At 43.8% G+C, this 22294-nt stretch overlaps 3 protein-coding genes across 3 annotated transcripts in view; all 3 read left to right on the top strand.

Moving 5' to 3' along the window:
- LOC136625010 (oocyte zinc finger protein XlCOF8.4-like) overlaps positions 1 to 4385 on the top strand; it is an 11610-nt gene extending 7225 nt beyond the window's left edge. The window contains exon 3 of the mRNA XM_066598929.1: positions 4354 to 4385. Within this exon, the coding sequence (XP_066455026.1) occupies positions 4354 to 4385 (32 nt within the window). The remainder of the gene's footprint in view (positions 1 to 4353) is intronic.
- The window catches only part of LOC136624384 (zinc finger protein OZF-like), a 126839-nt gene that overhangs the window by 63696 nt on the left and 40849 nt on the right, over positions 1 to 22294 (top strand). The window lies entirely within an intron of this gene.
- Positions 5121 to 22234, top strand: LOC136624437 (zinc finger protein OZF-like). Its single transcript, XM_066598416.1, has 4 exons — positions 5121 to 5507; positions 5590 to 5654; positions 5945 to 6047; positions 20639 to 22234. Exons 1-4 carry the CDS (start codon positions 5360 to 5362, stop codon positions 21412 to 21414), a joined length of 1092 nt encoding a protein of 363 aa, XP_066454513.1. The 5' UTR covers positions 5121 to 5359; the 3' UTR covers positions 21415 to 22234.

Here is a 22294-nt window from a genome sequence, read left to right as displayed (position 1 = left end):
TCCTCCCTCTCTCTGTCTCGCTTTCTCTGCCCCTCCCTCTCTCTGTCTCGCTTTCTCTGCCCCTCCCTCTCTCTGTCTCGCTTTCTCTGCCCCTCCCTCTCTCTGTCTCGCTTTCTCTGCCCCTCCCTCTCCTGGGTGTAAACAGATCATGGGAGAGGTCCTTGTATTGTCCCCTCATGTATTTATACAGAGTTATTTGATCACCCCTTAGCCGTCTTTTTTCCAGGGTAAATAATCCCAGTTTTGGTGCCTCTCTGGGTATTCCAGTCCCGTCATTCCGTTTATTAGTTTAGTCGCTCTTCTTGAACCCCCTCCAGTACTGTAACATCTTTCCTGAGCACCGGTGACCAGAACTGTACGCAGTATTCCATGTGAGGCCTGACTAGTACCTTATATAATGGAAGAATAATGTTCTCGTCCCTCGCCCCTATGCCTCTTTTAATGCACCCAAAGACTTTATTTGCCTTTGCAGCAGCTGACTGGCATTGATTACTCCAGTTTAGTCTGCAATGCAATAATACCCCCAGGTCTTTTTCCCTAGCAGTACCCCATTTAGTGTATATTGGTGACATCCATTTCTCCTGCCCATGTGCAGAACCTTACATTTATCAACATTGAACTTCATTTGCCATTTTTCTGCCCAAGCCCCCAGCTTATCTAGGTCCGTTTGTAGCCGCACATTGTCCTCTATTGCATTAATTATATTGTATAATTTTGTGTCATCTGCAAATATTGATATTTTCCTGTGCAGCCCCTCTATCAGGTCATTGATAAATATATTGAACAGAGTGGGGCCTAATACTGAACCCTGTGGCACCCCACTAGTGACGGTGGCCCAATCAGAGTACGAACCATTTATTACCACCCTCTGTTTTCTATCTCTGAGCCAATTTTTTACCCCATTACACACGTTTTCACCCAGTCCAAGCTGTCTCATTTTGTATATTAGCCTATTATGCGGCACAGTGTCAAATGCTTTAGGCCGCCTGCAGACGAGCGGGTCGGATCTGGCGGCGAGAATTCTCGCCGCGAGACCCGACCCGAGCGTCTGCAGAGACGAGCGCGTACTCACCCGTGCCCGGCGGCCCCGGCTCTTTCATGTGCCGACTGCCGGCGCAGACCGGAGCCGGCGGCCGGCTGAGTGACGTATCTGTGCGAGGCTCTGCGAGCCCCGCACAAAGATAGGACATGCCGCGGTTTGTTTGCCGTGCGAGTAAGTGCGTTAAAAAGGATGCATTTCGTATTTGGGGGAATCGCATTGCATAAAAATTGTGAGTTTCTCAGTGGTGCGAATTAGTCCTTAGACAATGTTCACAGATGGCAAACTTGGATTATTTTTACTGAGTTTTTAATATGTTTGTAAACCACAGCCAAAAAAATACATCAAAAAGCACATGTAATTTTTAAAAATGACTTATCTTTTTTTTAAATTTGAAGATATTTTCTTAACATTGCATGGGATTTATAAAAGTCACAGCCTGCTTTTAGAAACCACCTGCGTTTAAAAAAATATAGGGGCGTGGCCTGGATGGCACTGACGGCGGATATCTGCTAGTGAGCTCCACTATTAAAACCACCCCAAGCAACACCTAGCTACTCCAGAGGACTCCAATGCCTCACAAAAGGTGCCAGGAGAACTGCTGCACACAGCGATGACAAGAAGGAAGCTGACGAAAAAACGGGTCCCAAGCGCCTGACTGACTTCTTCCCAGTTCACAGCACTGAGGAGGAGCTGACAGCGGAGGATGCGGTAAGCAGCGCTGAGTGTGGTGAGGCGGGGGAACCCTGCACCTAGAAGAAGCTCTAAGTGGGCTTCCCCTTCCTCCTCGTCTTCCCAGAAAATCCAGCATAGTCAGTGCTCAAAGCCACCTCTACAGGAACTGACAGCCATAGAGCAGCAGGAACAGCAGAGAGAAAAGATGGCCACGCTCAGCACAAAGAAGAAGGGGAGGGGGGCAGCAACACATTGCCATCTTCCCCTCAGTCAGCACAGGGAGATGGGGACATAAATGAGGTCTCCCCAAGAATAAGCCCTGAAAAGAGAAGACCCAGAAGAGATGATCCTCCACAATACTCTATCCCACACTTTAGTAAAGCAGCAGGAGACATCACTGATCTCATACTAAACACTGAATGCTCCAGCCAAGCTGCCTCTGAATTCTTCATAAGAGACATGGTGCTGGCACTGAGAGGCTCACTGAAAAATGACCTCACTGAGCTCAACACGAGAGTTAGCTCTGCCATAGCAAACATAGGTGACAGAGTGGACCACTTAGAGAACAAGACCATTGAAATTACAAGCTCACACAATGAGCTGATAGATGCCAATTATAAATTAGAGGAAGATTTTGAGGAGCTAAAATAAAAAATGGCGGACCTGGAGGACCGCAACAGGCACAACAATATCAAATTCAGAGGGATACCTGGAGCAGTGAAACCAGAGGAACTTAACAAATTTGTGCAACATCTCATAAAAACCCTTCTGCTAGATTCTAAGCCAGAGGAGCACATCCTAGATAGAATCCACAGACTGCCCAAGCCTAGAAACGTTCCAGAAAACGCTCACAGGGATGTGATAGCTAGAGTGCAATTCTACCATATTAGAGATGACCTAATGAAAATTTCTAGGAATCTTAAAGAGTTACCCCAACCACTTGGAAATACCAAACTGTTCTCTGATTTCTTACAAATCACCACGTTGGCACGTAAGAAATTCTCTTCAATCACATCAGTACTAAGAGAACACAAAATCCTATACCGGTGGCACTTCTCAACCAAGTTATATGTAAATAAGGAAGCCAGGATTAACATCCTTACCTCTTATGATCAAAGCATTTCACTACTCAAAAAATGGAACCTCCCCACACAACAGTAGGATGCCCCACCCTACTTCACCAAAGACTGGTCCCAAAAACAAGCTTCGAGAGCTAATAAGCAAACTTCTTCCCACTGTTAGTGACTTATGCACCTGAAGGCTTTCAGTTTAATTTGAGGTCCTCAGACAAATGAAAGGGGTTGTCGGCTGAACTATTTACACCCCTGTCTATGGCCTTTCTCAATTGGGCTTTTGTTTGCCCCAAGTTCCAAAAAGATCCATTTTCTTTAAATTCTCACAAGTTGGCTGCTCAAAAAATGAGAACCAAAAGTTTTATTCCCAGTGAAGGTTATTTCACTTTATCCCTTCCACTCCAAAGTAGGATCTTTTCTCAAAATCTCCAGTCTTACAATCTGTTTTATCAAAGGAATCACAGTCAGTCAAGATGTACTCCCGAGAATAAAAGCCGGATATCACAAGCTCCTCCCCAAAAACCCAAATGGAGCTAAACATGTTGTCTATAAATGCCAGAGGTCTCAATTCACCTTTTTAAGAGATTAGCATTATGGAGAGAAGCTTTTACTTCCAAAGCGGACATTTTTTGCGTCCAAGAGATTCACTTTATCTCACCACAAATATCCGAAGATTTTCCTAGCCAGAGCCTCTAAGAAGAAAGCAGGGGTACTAATAGCCATAAGAGATTCAGTGGACTTCCAGCTCGTTGAAGAAATAGTGGATAGTGAAGGAAGATTCTTAATCTTGATTTGCAAAATTGAAGGCCTCCTCATCACCCCAGCCAATATATATGCTCCCAATTCGAAGCAACTCAAATACTTGGATAGAGTAACATAGTATGTAAGGCCGAATCAAGACCATGTCCATCTAGTTCAGCCTGTTTATCCTCATATATTGTTGATCACACTGAGTGATGGGGAAAATAAAAGACTCATCAGGGTAACCTGATTTTATGCATGGACTTTAATGTTATACCTGATGACACTATGGATACTAGCTTTTCAGGTAGAGGGAGAGGTCCCACCTTATCCTTCTGGATCCATAAAGCAAATCTGTTCGACTCTTATAGATATCTAAATCTCAATTCTAAAGAGTATACATTCTACTCATTCCGTCATAAATCATTCTCTAGAATCGACATGTTCCTGGTGGACTTTCTAGATCTAAAAAGAGTACAAGAAGCAAAAATTGATGTGACATCCTGGTCGGACCATGCCCCAATCACACTTAAATTGAAACTAGGTCTCCAAGCTCCATCATTTGGAAACTAGAGGAATAATACCTTCTTAATGAAGGAACTCAATTTTCAGAAGAAAGTTCGTGAAGCATTAGAGAAATACTTTAAATTCAACGACTACCCTGGAACATGCCGATTTACTCTGTGGAATGCACATAAACCTGTGAGGGGGTTGTGTTGGGGCTCAGCGGTGGTGCAGAAGAAAAGAGGGGGGGAATTTTCGGTAATTGTATTATTACAGGGGATTTTGTATGATGTTACATTGTCTCGTCTTCTTCCCTTTCAGGATCCTCGGCTGATATCTTCTATATCAGATAATTATCCTGATTGACCCGACAAGGATGGAGAGGAACCGGGACAAGATGGCGGAGAGTATATTCAACCTCACCCTAGAGATACTCTTCCAGCTTACAGGAGAGGTGAGAGATTCTGGGGATGACGTCACGTTCCATCATTCTTATCTCTGTCAGTCTCTGGTCACATCTACGGCTGAGGATTTACTGCCGATTCAGTCCTTCGGCCACCTTCACATGAAGCGTGATTACTGCGGGCGTTCCACAATGGTAGCCTGCAGTTATTACACAGTAAATACGCAGTGGCCAAATCCACATGTAAATAGGTCATATTTTGACACAGACTTACTTGCCAAACTTCTGTGGATTTTATCCTTTGTTCTTCAGGGGTTCAAAATCCACAGCATAAATCCGTAGTATAAATAGTCTCGCTGCGGATTTAGAATCTTCCGTAGGTTTTAAAAAACTAAATGGATTTGCTCTAGAAAATACCGGCATCGCGTGAAAGACATTTTATAAATCTCCCCGCATGGCCTGTACTGTAAATGCTGCAGCCAAGTGTGAAGACGGCCGGAATGCTGGAAACTATTGCAGCTCGCTGTCTGTTCTCTGATAAAATGCAGAACAGCCAACAGAATAGAACAACAGAACTGATGAACACAGATGTGAAGAGCCGACAGAACTGCCGGACCAGACGGGGAGGACTCTAGAAATGTCTGCAGGGATATTTATGGATGTATCTCCCTATAAACAGGATTACACGGTAGTGAAGAAGACTTCTAGTGATGGCTGTCAGGCCCCTGTGTCTGATGGATGGGGAAGATCCCTGAGCCCAATCACAGGGCCTCCACCTCGCCCCCTGATACTGGAAGAGATCAATGAGCAGAAGATCCTAGAACTCACCAACAAGATGATTGAGCTGCTGACTGGAAAGGTGATGCTGCTGGGAATGCTGGGACATTATACAGTAACGCTATGGCGGTATAACGTGTCTGGGTGATGACGGTATCATTGTGTTGTCAGGTTCCTATAAGGTGTCAGGACTTCACTGTCTATTTCTCCATGGAGGAGTGGGAGTATTTAGAAGAACACAAGGATCTATACAAGGACGTCATGATGGAGGACCACCAGTCCCCCCCATCACCAGGTAATAGACAGGACTAAATCCACACGGCCTTTATTATTTGTATGTAGAGGATGAATTCAGTGGCTGTCTGTGTTTTCTGCAGGTAGATCCAGTAAGAGAACAGCAGCGGAGAGATGTCCCCGTCCTCTTCTTCCACAGGATGATCAGGTAGATGGAGACAAGGTCTCATGAAATCTCCCCTCTGGTCTGTAGGACGGCTGGGAAGGTCTTGTGTTCAGTCTTATTATATGATTGATACTTGTATAATGAGAAAGCTGGAGATGGCAGGATTACAGCTGACCGCAGACATTAGATCTCCACATCTTATCACTATTTTCTGGTTCTGGAGACTTCTGGTTGGAATAAAGAAGCAACATGCTGGAGTTATACAGGAGACCTGCAGCTATTTGGCCCAGATCACTACTGCTGTCATGACTTTTTCAATATTTATTTCACAGCTGGTAAAACTGGAGGAAGATCTGATCCCTATTGATGCTACAGAGACACATATGAGGGGGTATCAGCCGTGTAAGGAGGAGATCCCTACAGATGACCACCCAGGTGAGACTACATGTAGAGAAGAGTCTGTGTTGTCGGGGTTTTCAGCTGTGTATTCCCTTATTGAGCCACAATATATAATAAAGTGTAAATGTTATATAATATTTTTATGTAAACATATTTTCAATATATTCTGCTAGAAACAATTGCAGGAACATCTCAATCACACATCAGATCTGGATGATCTCCATCCTCTGCAGACTCTTTCATGTCCGTCACATGTGCTCATTGTGAAGCTGCTCTCATCTGTGAAGAGAACGGGGTGCCAATGGCCGACCTGCCAATTCTGGTGTCTCTGGCGAATGCTCTTCAGGTTGCATGGTGCTGGGATGTGAGCTCAGCTCCCACTACAGGATGTCGGGCCCTCGTGGGCCCTCCTGGGGTGTTTCTGACAGTTTGACTCCCAGCAGACTACTGACCATTCTGTAGGGTTCTGGCATTGCCTCTCCTGTTCCGCCTTGCACAAAGGAGCAGATCCCTGTCCTGATGCTGTGGATAGTGAGGTCAGGACGGTCCTTCGCCGTGTGCCTGCAGGCTGCAACGAGCACAAATCAGTCAGCAGTTCTGTAATAATCGTGGAATATACAGCAATAAGCTATACAAGCTGTTGTGTTATTTCCCCTTAATGTTTTGGTAGAGCCACAGGCGCCGTGTAAGGAGAAGCCATCCTCATTCTGCATTCAGCTGCTCCTTCCATCTGCCCCCAGCTGATACCCCATGCACTATGTCAGGGTCTCTGCAACATCCAATCAGTCTATCAGACCTGGACCCCCGTCCCCAGTGCTGCCTCCGCACATGTGCAAGTACTATTATCATGTCCCTCTCCTCTGCTGCTGGAACCAGAAGGACAGGGCATGCTCAGTAGGAACTTCCCACATCTTGGTACAAGTAACAGTCAGCTGGGTTAGTGAATGGCTACAAACATATGTGTGCCCACTGATAATGGCGGTACCAGCCTTCTAGAAGCGTCTTTATTCCCCGATCAGCAGCACATGATCAGCAGACTGTAGTTGCAGCGCAGTACAGGGCAGTTTACAACAGGGGGCGTCAGCAGCTCTTATCCACGGCTCATACGGCTCCTGCGCAGCAGACGTTCATTGGGTAAAGTAATTGTCCCATTAGGATGTTATCAGTAGACTAGGTGCTCCACAAAATCTTCTGCCTGCAGTTAATGGGAAAACTCTTTAACAACTGAATTTTTTTTACATGTGATTTGTATGATATATACACCAATTAGTTTAGCCCCCCCCCCATCCCCAGAAGGTGAATGTAAGAATAATAGAATCATAAAGTAGTAGGACTCACCTGGTGTAGAGAGTCCGTCACAGACAGGCCGCCACACCGCTGGTCCTAGTTCACCTTTATAACAGTGTAGCGGTTGTCCACCCCACCACTATATCCTCGTTGGGTTCACAACCCCTCCCCCACCCCACCCCCAAGGATCCAGGTTAGACTCACACGTTCCTCCAGGTTTCTTTTGGAGAGTTGGTGTCTTCCGGTGTTTATCCCATTAGCATAGGACAATAGATACAATACAGGAGATGCAACAAGAGGGCTTACTGACAAATCTGTCTCCATTCTCAAGCACATGACACAGAGACATGATAACAGTAGGATGTTCCTCAGGTGGGAATGTTGAGTATTAATGTGGATCAGAACAATGTTTTGGAGTTCTGCTCCTCCGTTTTCTCAGGTTTCTGTTGTGGATTCTCTAACTGGTCTTGTTTTTACGCTCTTAGGATCGCTAAACTCACCGGCACCCCTGGGTACCCCTTCTCTTTAAAACGCTTCTTTAAAACATTAGATTGTTGATGAAGATCTAAGTCTGTGATACAATTTCTCCTGATTTTCTGAAATGACCTCTATGGTGTATTGAGTTTCCATTTCTTGGCATGACGGGTTTTGAAGTCTAAATAGCTCTTTGCATCAATAGTTTTGAAATGGGTTTTAGTGTGAATTTGGCCCCAGATATGAATAATTGTAAATCTAGAAATACCATCTGATTGGCATCAATTTTGCCTAAAAACACCAGGCTCCATATGTGGATGTTAAGATCCAAAATGAACTTCTGGAGGTCCATTTCTGAGCCGTCCCATAAACAGTAATTATCATGTCCAAATATGAGGCAGAAAAGGCGGCATCCACGGCACTTGTGGAATAAAGCGTTTTGTAACTATTAGCAAGGTCCATGTACAGAACAAGCAGTGACGTTTTAATCCTGGCAGGGATCTTTGTCAAGCCTGAGGAACATATACTAAAACACCTCATATATAGCAAACCACCACCAATCACCAAACAATAAATTACATACGACCCTCCACACCCCTGCGTGGGTTCCCGCTTACCGTCAATGAGGTGGACGCACGTCATCAGTTCCACTCTCACCGCCTCCCTATGCCATCTCAGTGTGTCATCACCTATCAACCGCTCAGGCGCGACCACTCAGGCGCGATGTTTCTCTAGTCTCGCAGGATCACAAAGCGTCCCTTTGCTAACGTGAAGAGATTTGCGTAACTGGGCTCAAACTTGGTCCCCATCGCAATCCACTTTATTTGCAGATAAAATCTCTTATTGTAAGTAAAATAATTATTGGTCAAATAAAACGAATGGCGCCTGCAATAAAATTGTTCTGGTGATTACAAAGTAACATAGTATGTTAGGCTGAATGAAGACAATGTCCATCTAGTTCATCCTCTTGATCCAGAGGAAGGCAAAAAACCCCAATGAGGCAGAAGCCAATTAGCCCACCCAGGGGAAAAAATTCCTTCCTGACTCCATAATGGCAGTCAGAATAATCCCTGGATCAACCTTTTGATAGTTTCTACCTGACTGTAAGACCCGGATCAACAAACCGCTGGTCACCTAATGTCTATATCCTGTAATATTGTAGCGCTCTAGAGAGGCATCTAGTCCCTTCTTAAGCTTCTCTATGAATTTTGCCATCACCATGTCCTCCAATAGAGAGTTCCACAGTCTTACTGCCCTTACGGTGAAGAACGCCCTTCTGCGTTGGTGATGAAACCTGCTTTCTTCTAGACCAGGGGTGTCAAACTCATTTTCACCGTGGGCCACATCAACCATATGGTTGCCTTCAAAGGGCAAAAAGTGGTCCGATTGGTAATAAGGTCCCCCATAGCGGCCAGTGGCGCACACTATTATAAATATATACACACACACACACAGGCGCACACTATTATACACATATACGCACAGGCGCACACTATTATACACATATACGCACAGGCGCACACTATTATACACATATACGCACAGGCGCACACTATTATACACATATACGCACAGTATTATACACATACGCACAGTATTATACACATATACGCACAGACGCACACTATTATACACATATACGCACAGGCGCACACTATTATACACATATACGCACACTATTATACACATATACGCACAGTATTATACACATATACGCACAGTATTATACACATATACGCACAGCCGCACAGTATTATACACATATACGCACAGACGCACACTATTAAACACATATACGCACAGTATTATACACATATACGCACAGCCGCACAGTATTATACACATATCCGCACAGTATTATACACATATCCGCACAGTATTATACACATATACGCACAGCCGCACACTATTATACACATATACGCACAGCCGCACACTATTATACACATATACGCACAGACGCACACTACTATACACATACGCACAGACACACACTATTATACGCACAGACACACACTACTATACACTTACACGCACAGACACACACTATTATACACTTACACGCACAGACACACACTATTATACAAATACATGCACACACACGCACACTATTATACAAATACATGCACACAGACGCACACTATTATACAAATACATGCACACAGACGCACACTATTATACAAATACATGAACACAGACGCACACTATTATACACATACATGCACACAGACGCACACTATTATACAAATACATGCGCACAGACGCACACTATTATACAAATACATGCGCACAGACGCACACTATTATACAAATACATGCGCACAGACGCACACTAGTATACAAATACATGCACACAGACGCACACTAGTATACAAATACATGCACACAGACGCACACTAGTATACAAATACATGCACACAGACGCACACTAGTATACAAATACATGCACACAGACGCACACTAGTATACAAATACATGCACACAGACGCACACTAGTATACAAATACATGCACACAGACGCACACTATTATACAAATACATGCACACAGACGCACACTATTATACAAATACATGCACACAGACGCACACTATTATACGCATACATGCACACAGACGCACACTATTATACGCATACATGCACACAGACGCACACTATTATACGCATACATGCACACAGACGCACACTATTATACGCATACATGCACACAGACGCACACTATTATACGCATACATGCACACAGACGCACACTATTATACGCATACATGCACACAGACGCACACTATTATACGCATACATACACACAGACGCACACTATTATACGCATACATGCACAGACGCACACTATTATACGCATACATGCACAGACGCACACTATTATACGCATACATGCACAGAGGCACACTATTATACGCATACATGCACAGACGCACACTATTATACGCATACATGCACAGACGCACACTATTATACGCATACATGCACAGACGCACACTATTATACGCATACATGCACAGACGCACACTATTATACGCATACATGCACAGACGCACACTATTATACGCATACATGCACAGACGCACACTATTATACGCATACATGCACAGACGCACACTATTATACGCATACATGCACACAGACGCACACTATTATAGGCATACATGCACACAGACGCACACTAATATACGCATACATGCACACAGACGCACACTATTATAGGCATACATGCACACAGACGCACACTATTATACGCATACATGCACACAGATGCACACTATTATACGCATACATGCACACAGACGCACACTATTATACGCATACATGCACAGACGCACACTATTATACGCATACATGCACACAGACGCACACTATTATAGGCATACATGCACACAGACGCACACTATTATACGCATACATGCACACAGACGCACACTATTATACGCATACATGCACACAGACGCACACTATTATACGCATACATGCACACAGACGCACACTATTATACGCATACATGCACACAGACGCACACTATTATACGCATACATGCACACAGACGCACCCTATTATACGCATACATGCACACAGACGCACACTATTATACGCATACATGCACACAGACGCACACTATTATACGCATACATGCACACAGACGCACACTATTATACGCATACATGCACACAGACGCACACTATTATACGCATACATGCACACAGACGCACACTATTATACGCATACATGCACACAGACGCACCCTATTATACGCATACATGCACACAGACGCACCCTATTATACGCATACATGCACACAGACGCACACTATTATACGCATACATGCACACAGACGCACACTATTATACGCATACATGCACACAGACGCACACTATTATATGCATACATGCACACAGACGCACACTATTATACGCATACATGCACACAGACGCACACTATTATACGCATACATGCACACACGCACACTATTATAGGCATACATGCACACAGACGCACACTATTATAGGCATACATGCACACAGACGCACACTATTATAGGCATACATGCACACAGACGCACACTATTATACGCATACATGCACACAGACGCACACTATTATAGGCATACATGCACACAGACGCACACTATTATAGGCATACATGCACACAGACGCACACTATTATACGCCTACATGCACAGACGCACACTATTATACGCATACATGCAAAGACGCACACTATTATACGCCTACATGCACAGACGCACACTATTATACGCATACATGCACAGACATATATATATATATATATATATATATATATATATATATATATACACACACACACACACACTTAGAGGTGCACATTTAATATAAATATATATATACATGCACACACACATACATATGCACACAAGGACACTTCTGTATACACATTTTTATACTTGCCTGCATCCAATGTGGTCCCACTGGCAAGTATACCGGCTGCTCTCTTCTTGGGGCCCTCCTGCATACCTGGGCCCATGATGTCTCCCCAGCCCAGCAGCCATGAACAGAGGGAGAGCCGGTGAGAGGAGTTCAGCGCTGACCAGGCTCTCACTCTGCAGCTGCTCCTCCTCAGCGTCGCTCTCCTCGCTGCAGATATCATGTTCTCTGCACTCCCCTTCCCTCCTCCGCGGCTGTTGTCAGTCTGCTATCGGCACTCCTCTGTTACTGTCTGCACTAGACAGAACTAGTCGATAGAAGATCGCCTACTGACAGCAGCACGGAGGAGTGAGGGAACTTTGTGCACAGCTGGCGGGCCACAGAAAATGAGGTGGCGGGTCAGATTTGGCCCGTGGGCCTTGTGTTTGACACTTGTGTTCTAGACGTAGCGGATGCCCTCTTGTTACCGTCGCAGTCCTGGGTATAAACAGATCATGGGAGAGATCCTTGTATTGTCCCCTAATGTATTTATACAGAGTTATTTGGTCGCCCCTTAGCCGTCTTTTTTCCAGGGTAAATAATCCCAATTTTCCCAGTCGTCTCCACGACAGCACCACTTGAGATAGCCTCCTCCTGGTTGGACAGGAACACACCGAGAGGTTAAAAGCTCCCCCCTCTCCCACCTTCCTCAGTGTTTTCCTGTCCTACCAGGGGGCAGGATCCCCGAGAGGTGAGCAACAGAATGCGTGTTCAACTACAAAATGATGCATCGGCCGAACGTTTCGCAAAACAATTGCTGGATATTCGGAAGGCTGAGGTAAAATGAAAGCTGAGCTGTGATTAGTTGCTATTCCTTATACTGCTCAGGTCACATGAAAGCTGCGCTGTGATTGGTTGCTATTCCTTATACTACTCAGGTCACATGAAAGCTGCGTTGTGATTAGTTGCTATTGCTTATACTGCTGAGGTAACATGAAAGCTGCGCTGTGATTGGTTGTTATTTCTTATACGGCTGGGGTAACATGAAAGCTGCGCTGTGATTGGTTGTTATTTCTTATACGGCTGAGGTATAATAAAAGCTGAGCTATGATTGGTTGCTATTTTTTTTTCTACTGCTGAGGTAACATGAAAGCTGTGCTTTGATTAGTTGCTATTTCATATACTGCTAAGTTAACATTAAAGCTGCGCTGTGATTGGTTGTTACTTTCTAAACTGCTGAGGTAGCATGAAAGCTGTGCTGTGATTGGTTGTTACATCTTGTACTACTAAGGGTTACATGAAAGCTGCGCTGTGATTGTTATATATTATACTGCTGAGGGAACATAAAAGCTGTGCTGTGATTGGTTGCTCTTTCTTATATAGCTGAGGTAACATGAACGCTGCGCTGTGATTGGTTGCTATTTCTTATACCACTGAGGTAACATGAAAGCTGTGCTGTGATTGGTTGCTATTTCTTATAATGCTGAGGTAAAATGAAAGCTGAGCTGTGATTGGTTCCTATTTCTTATACTGCTGAGGGAACATAAAAGCTGTGCTGTGATTGGTTGCTATTTCTTATACTGCTGAGGTAACATGAAAGCTGCGCTGTGATTGGTTGCTATTATACTGCCTCAGGTCACATGAAAGCTGCGCTGTGATTGGTTGCTACTTATACTGCTGTGGTATACTGAAACCTGTGCTTTGATTCATTGCTATTTCCTATAGTGCTGAGGTAACATGAAAGCTTTGCTGTGAGTGGTTGCTATTCCTTATATTGCTGAGGTAAAATGAAAGTTGTGCTGTGATTGGTTGCTATATATTATACTGCTGTGGTAAAATTAAAGCTGTGCTGTGATTGGTTGTTATTAGAGATGAGCGAGCGTACTCGCTAAGGCAAACTACTCGAGTGAGTAGTGCCTTATGCGAGTACCTGCCGCTAGTCTCAAAAGATTTGCGTCATCTCTATTGCCTACCCCTTCCTAGGCAGTCTTCTACAGCATTTTCTCCTCGCTGATCTTCTCCAGTCCCCGGGTTTCCTCACCACAAGCCAGCCAGATCCTCTTCTTGTTGTGGAGCATCTATTGCCGGCATTCTTCCTTCTGCTGGGCAATATACGCTAGGTCACTAGTGACGTAATGTTCACTGCCTAGCAAGGAATGATCCATTGCCGAAACTGTGTATGAGTGCTGTCTCCCACAAGTGTTCATATATTATTTCAATAAGACAGCACGCATGCGCAATCTCGGGAATAGATCTGAATTCACTGCTAGGTTATGAATGCTACATCACTAGTGATGTATCATACATTGTTCTGCAGGAAAGAAATCCCGGCAATGTACGCTTCGTCACTGGAAGAAGAGCAATCAGCCTGGCTGGAGGTGGGGTGACCAGGGGTAAGAAGGGAGGCTGCAGGAGCCAGGAGGAGATCGAAGGGGAGAAAGTGCGCTAAGAAGGCTGCGTGGAGAGGAATAGGTAAGTATACTAAATAGCCAAAATCTCCCTTAATTGGAAATGTCAGTGTATACAAATTTCACATTTCGGGAGGCCCAGAGGTAGGTATCTTTCCATAGGATATCTGTTATGTGTGCTGCTGGGATCTGTAGCTCTAAGCTTCTAAACAGCACAGCTACAGGTGGTTGAGGGTTAATTGATTGAGCTGGCTTGGTGTGATACTTCCTGCTAGCCAATCCCCTGGTTCTGTGCTCACATATAAACCCAGCTCCTGGTCAGTGTCTGGCTGGGTCCCAGGGTGAGCAGTCATGTTACTTCTATGTTCTGTAACTTGTTATCAGTCATGTGCAGCTTGTTCCCACTCTGATCTGGGTTTGCAAATATGTCTTTTGTGTCTCTCTGCTTCACAAGACAGTCTGGACACCTGTAGTCCTTCTCTGTGTTATATGCAGATCCCTTTACAGGTGCGGCCTCCAAACATCTTATGTCTTACTCTGTGTGTCAGTTGATGATACCTGACACAGTTCCCTATGTCAGCTCGGTGGCTGACTGTCTATCTTCCCTGTATGAGGACACTTGGACTTGCTGTGAGTTCTTTGTGTGCATGTGAGTTCTGGGTGGAGTCTGTGTGGTTGCATTATATGTTGTAGTCTGCTGTTAGCCTGTGCCTGTAAGCAGGTATCTTGTGCTCTGTCCTGTTCCTGTTGCATCTGTCTGTGTGTTCTGTGCTCTGTCCTGTTCCTGTTGCAACATGCTGTGTGAACTGTGTCCGGTTCTGCTGGACTCCTGGTTAGTGTAGGGACTAGCGGTATAACCAGGAACCGTGAAGTTGGCCCGCTAGTTTTCATGTTTTGTACAAAATGTTAACAAATACCTGGTATTTATATTCAGTTTATCATCTGTAACTAGTGGTTGCATTTTGGCTGCTGTATGCTGTGTTTTCTGGCTCTGTGTGTCCTATTCTGTCTCTGTCATGTGGCATGTGTATGTATCCTGTTCTGGTGGTGTGGTTCCTTGGTTCAGCTAAAGCCTAGATCCGAAGACAGCTGGGCCACCCTTATTGGGGCGATGCTCCCCGCTCAGGTAGTGCCATGCCACCCCTCCCTGTAGCACAGGGTCAGTTTGCCTGAAACCTGTGTGCACCCGTGAGTGTATCTGTCTTGGTCACGAACTTGTGGGCCCCGTGCTTAGTTTTGCCCACACAATCATAACAATGTCTTTTATCAAGCGTTGTGTCCTATATTCCTCAGGTAACCTAGAAGGTATGTAACAAAATGTTGTAGTTGGCGGTCTACATATTACAAAAGATTACTGGTAATAGATCAGATCCCGGCTGTGATAGGGCGTCCTAGGAGGCTCCTAAAGGGTTTTGTGGGTAAAAGAATGGGGTTTCTGGAGTATTAATACATATAAAATCCTTTTCAGGAATGTGCTGCTGGTACATTAATAAGTATACTAAATCTGTGTGACTAACATGTGGGAGCAGAACATTGCCACAGAATTGCATCTCAAAATTCCCTGCTTTCGGGCCAGCGGGCACCCAGATATAGCTCGGTGGCCATTTTCTTGTATGCACTTCCATTTGCCCAGTTAAAAGAAGTACCTCATACTGTTATCATGTCTCTGTGTCATATGCTTGAGAAAGGAGGCAGATTTGTCAGCAAGTCCTCCGAAACGCGTTGCATCTCCTGTATTGTATCTATTGTCCTATTCTAATGGAATAAACACCGTAAGATACCGACTCTCCAAAAGAAACCTGGAGGAACGGGTGATAATTTAGAGGCTAACCTGGATTCCTGAGGAGGTTCGCTGATGTTTGCGAACCCTTCATTCCTCATAAGTAAAAGGTTGCATAAAACCTCTACCGGTTACCGACTGACACACTTTGCAGAGCTGGGTTTTTGTAACCTGTCTTCTTCACAATTTGTATGGATATTTTATATATGAATGTAATACAATATTAATATAATTGAGTTCACAGCGGTTGGAAAAGTCTATATAGTACTAATCTAGCCCTTCACAGATGTAGACTAAAAACAAAACTTTATTAAAAATATTAAAACTCTGGACTAACACATAAACATACTAACAACGGCAAGACAAAGATTCTGAGGCTGTTCTAGGTCAGCCTTCCGTGATATAAGGGATCTTTCAAGATTAAATGTCCCTACTAGATGATATAATGGCACCTAAATGAGTAGTAATCTCATGTGGAAATACAAAAGAACAGTGCACTTATAGGGAATTTATACCTTGGGACAGTGTAGTAACATAAATATCCCAATGTTTTATGGTATACAATCGTCACCCAGATTTTGACCAGAGAGATCTTCAACTGGATCGTGGCGGACCCAATCGTGTCTCGATGGAGGTTAGTAGGGCTGCTAACTGGTCCAATTGTTGGGGCACCAAAGATCTCTTATAGATATCTGGTGGTACTGATAGTTTAGTATATGAGCATATACACTGATGAAATACTTAGACCATTTGTCCTATCACTACGATCTTTTGTTCGAGACACGATGGACGTACTGCGCTTACTCGATGGCATTTCAATCAGCACTGACACCTTGCTGGCTACATTAGACATAGAGTCACTATATAGCTCTCTTTCACACAATGGTGGCATAAAAGCCAAACAACATTTCTTGCAATAGAGAGGTTCGCAATTCGCACAGCATAACCAGTGCGTGCTGGAATTTCTTCAACTTATTCTATCACACTACTTCTTCCTCCTTGATACCCAGTACTTCCACCAGCTCAGGGGTACGGCGATGGGGACGTCATGTGCCCCATCATACGCTAATCTATACCTGGGCTGGTGGGAGGAAAAGTACATCTATGCCCATAACGATTGGTCAGAACATATCATCCTATGGCTACGATACATTGATGACGTGCTGCTGTTTTGGAAAGGTACAGAAAGGACATTCGGAAGTTTCGTGGACTTGCCTAATGTGAATGATCTGAATTTATGGATCACGGCAGAAATCAACACAACATCAATGGCATTTCTGGATCTATTAATTACAAAAAAGGTCGATGGATCAATCTCATCTACCTTATATCGCAAGACAACCGCCACAAACAGTCTATTAAGCTGGGATAGCTATGACCCCTTCCCTTTGAAGAAAGGGATCCCAAAAGGCCAATTCCTGCGGATAAGGCGTAATTGCTCCGATGATCAAGATTTTTACAAGGAGAGTCGAAAACTTAGACAGCGCTTCCGTGAGAGAAGTTATCCAGAGGATGTGATTGACAGTGCATATACAAATGCCGCACAACAGGAAAGAAGGAATCTGTTGGTTCCGCGTTGCCGTCCCACCTCTCAACTCATATAGGAACATATGATACAGGTACAAAACAAGTTCGACAGATACTCGAACACTACTGGGACATTCTAACGGATGACGCTGACCTTTCAGACGTGGTACCAAAATCACCAATGATTACATTCAGGAGAGGCCACAATTTGAAAGACCATCTGGTCAAAAGCCATCTGGCGCCCTCCATGGCACACACGACATGGCTAGACTCGGCGAGACCGGAACACACATATCCCTGTCACAGATGAGCGGCCTGCCCTTTTATCCTAAAAAGCAAATCCTTCAAAAGCGCCAGTACTAACAAAATTTACCAAAATTGCAGCTTTGTCGACTGTAGAACCATGAATGTAGTCTATATGGCTTCATGCTCATGTCCGAAAAATTATATCGGAAAAACAATCCAACAATTCCGTCCTCGCATTCTCGGACATGTGGGTAACATCCGACGCCGTGAATCTATCCCACTGGCAGACCACTTTTGGACAGTGCATAATGGCGACATGAACTCCCTGAAATTCCAGGGGGTTGAAGTCCTTCGGACCAATGCCCGCCGCGGCAATATAGACAAAAAGTTACTTCAAAAGGAAGCTTCTTGGGTATTCAGACTGGACACCATTTCTCCAATTGGTCTGAATGTCAATCTGAATTTCAATTGTTTTCTTTAAAATCTATAACTCTGAGCTTGGATGTCAATTCCTTTGATGATACTGTGATATCTCTGCGGATCATTTTCTTTATCTCTATATCTAGATACATTGTATATGCTTCTGGGCTCACACAGTGATGTTAATGAGCTCCTTAATACTATGTTATTACCCATCTGATCAATAAATTCTTCTTTGAATTTCTTACCAGTCTAGACATCAATTGGATGTCTAGGAGGAGTATGTGTGACGGGTTACGCTGTAGTTAAATCTAAACTTACCATCTCTGTCCCCTTTGAGTAGAGAAGAGATTGCTTTAATATAAATAACAGCAACCTTTACTATCATCCCTGATCATGTGACCATCCAGGTGACTCCCGGATCAGTTATTTCTCAATGGAGGTAGTTGTGATGACAGGTGGTCAGGTGACGAGCGTCGTGACGTCATGACGCAGACGCGCATGCGCTCCACCGTCAATGAGCGGGCCGCAGACCGAACCTCTACTACGGGGCTATACTCAAGATCGGTAATCATTACAGGCAATCGAAAGCTATCATGGGATGCTTCAATTATCCAGCTATGAGTCCAGGGTACGAGTATAGTATTAAAACTGTCCCCGAGTATAAGATTGCTTAGGGACGGAGTATAGGTGTTTCCCATCACCTCTGGCCACACCTACCCTATCTCTAAATGGCTGCTAATAAAGACACACCCCAGATGGGAGGCCCCTTTAAATAGCGGGGCTGAATGTCTGAGCTCATATACCTGTCGCTCACCATCAGAGCCACAGGCACTATCATTCGTTATATTTGTTTGTATCTTCCATCTTTTGGCTACTCTATTTCCATTGAGCTAGTTAGGGGTCACTCTGCCTGCGTTGTAGAGTTGACCACCAAATGAGTTATAGATTAGGTACCAGTACAACTTGATCGTCTGTAATCCGTATCAGGAACGGAACACTTCCCAGATACCAGCTATTGAGCACGTTATTACAAGCTCTGTGTCTGGTCAAACCTTTTATAAAAGAGGCAAATATACTGTCTGACGATGACTATCTACAGCAGAAGAAGCTATTTGATATGCCATATGGGGTTTTAAATAATATGTTGGTAGCCAAGTCTAGGAGATCAATATAAGCGGAACTCTATGTGATCATTCCTAAGCACAAACACTCACTTATTGGGTGCCGGTACCTTGTTTCTATTAGTTAATACACAACAGGAATAAGAAATTCAGCTATTCTTAAAGTTTTGAGAGACATATAGGTAGAGATGAGCGAGCGTACTCGGCTCGGGTGTTTTTGCACTCGAGCACCGCTTTTTCCAAGTAACTGACTACTCGGACGAAAAGATTCGGGGGGTGAGCGGGGGGTTGCAGAGGGGAGTGGGGGGGGGGGAGAAAGAGAGAGAGCTACCCCCTGCTCCACCACGCCGCCCCTGGCACCCCCGAATCTTTTCGTCCGAGTAGTCAGTTACTCGGAAAAAGCGGTGCTCGAGTGCAAAAACACCCGAACCGAGTGCGCTCGCTCATCTCTACATATAGGACCAATTATGAAGAATTTACCCTATGCATATCCTGAAAGTAAACTTATCAGTACCACCAGATATCTCATCTATAAGAGGTCTTCGGTGCCCCACAATTGGACCAGTTGGGAGGCCTACTAACCTCCATCGAGATACGATTGGGTCCGCCGCGATCCAGTTGAAGATCTCTCTGGTCAAAATCTGGGTGACGATTGTATACCATAAAACATTGGGATATTTATGTTAATACACTGTCCCAAGGTATAAATTCCCCTGTTCTTTTGTATTTCCACATGAAACTACTACTCATCTAGATGCCATTATATCATCTAGTAGGGACATTTAATCTTGAAAGATCCCTTATATCACGGAAGGCTCAGAATCTTTGTCTTGTCGTTGTTAGTATGTTTATGTGTTAGCCCAGAGTTTCAATACTTTCAATAAAGTTTTGTTTTTAGTCTATATCTGTGAAGGACAATATTAATATAATTGTTATATTCAAAAATATTAAAATCCCTTTTATTCTTCGCAGATGACGACACCAGGAGATCAGAGGGACACCTGCTATCTTCAGGTTTTACAGTTGTGAATGATGGTATCATACAAGATACATATAAAGACCCTGCCATTATTCCAGATGTAGCCTCAGCCCTTCACAGCAAACATCTGCCATCTGATCCTTTTAGACAGGTTCCATCATCTGATTCATCACAGACTAGTAAGCAACATAGAATTTCCAGAAGAGATGTTAAAGAAGAAACCGTTGCCACTGTGAAGAGGTCATATCCATGTTCAGACTGTGGCAAATGCTTTTCTCAAAAGTCACATCTTGTTGTACATCATAGAATTCACACAGGGGAGAAGCCATTCTCCTGTTCAGAATGTGGGAAGTGTTTTCTCGATAAATCACATCTTGTTAAGCATCAGAGTATTCACACAGGAGAGAGGCCATTTTCTTGTTCAGAATGTGGGAAGTGTTTTTGCCAGAAAGCATATCTTGTTAAACATCAGAGAATGCACACAGGGGATAAGCCATTTTCCTGTTCAGAATGTGGGAATTCTTTTAACCAGAAATCAAATCTTATTTCACACCAGAGAATTCACACAGGAGAGAAGCCATTTTCCTGTTCAGATTGTGGGAACACTTTTACCCAGAAATCAAATCTTGCTAAACATCGGAGAATTCACACAGGAGAGAGGCCATTTTCCTGTTCAGAATGTGGGAATTGTTTTACTAATAAAAGAAGTCTGGTTAATCATCAGAGAATTCACACAGGGGAGAACACATTTTCTTCTTCAGACTGTTGATAATATCTTACAGATAAAATAGACTTTGTTAAACATCAGGAATCTCACAGAGGGGAGAACCTGTATTCATGTTCAGAATGTGGGAAATAGTTTAGCTACATATCAAATCTTGTAAGATATTGGAGAATTCACACAAGACAGACACCATTTTTATATCCGGAATAGGGGAAATCTTTTCCTCAAAAATCAAAACATTTTGACCATAGAAAGCATACGCAGGAAACAAACCATATTAATATTTCGAATCTGGCTGTCCTCTTGAGATATCTTGATTGAAAGCCTCGTCCGCCTCACGTGAACTTCTGTTACTGACCATCAAGATGCTCTCAGTTGTGCCCTAGATTCTCAAGGAATCTTCTGGTACCTGAAAAGACATGCAGTTAGTGGCCTCCATACTACATACATTTACATAACTTTTATTAATACTCAACATAACATCATCCATAACTTGAAAATGGTTGCAGCTATGACTGCGCCTATCAATTTCTGATGAAATTCTGCCCTTAAATCATGCATCCCATGATCCTTTTTCTATTAAAGTCTGTTGGGTTTAATCAAAGACAGCTGCCAACTAGATGGCCAATAGGCACTATCACTAGGCCAAAAGGTTTGTACCCACCTATCTAATTGTTTTACAAAGTTACCTACTTGTTTCTCTTTTTGTTCAGAAGTTATGCGGGCGGGCCTGACATTTGAATCTCCACATATAAACAATAATTAAAATAATTTTGTAATAACCAATTGCTTAAAGGTAACGACTTCTGGGATATCTTTTTATCTAACTGTTTTGCATTCTCTGTGTATATTAAAGGGATTGTCCCACTTGCTGTTGTTTTTTTTTGCAGGAAGCAGACAGCTCTGTACATTGCACAGTGGTCGA

Source organism: Eleutherodactylus coqui, chromosome 4 (genome assembly GCF_035609145.1).
Source record: "Eleutherodactylus coqui strain aEleCoq1 chromosome 4, aEleCoq1.hap1, whole genome shotgun sequence".
Taxonomy (NCBI): Eukaryota; Metazoa; Chordata; class Amphibia; order Anura; family Eleutherodactylidae; genus Eleutherodactylus; species Eleutherodactylus coqui.
This window is presented reverse-complemented; position numbering and strand designations above follow the sequence as displayed.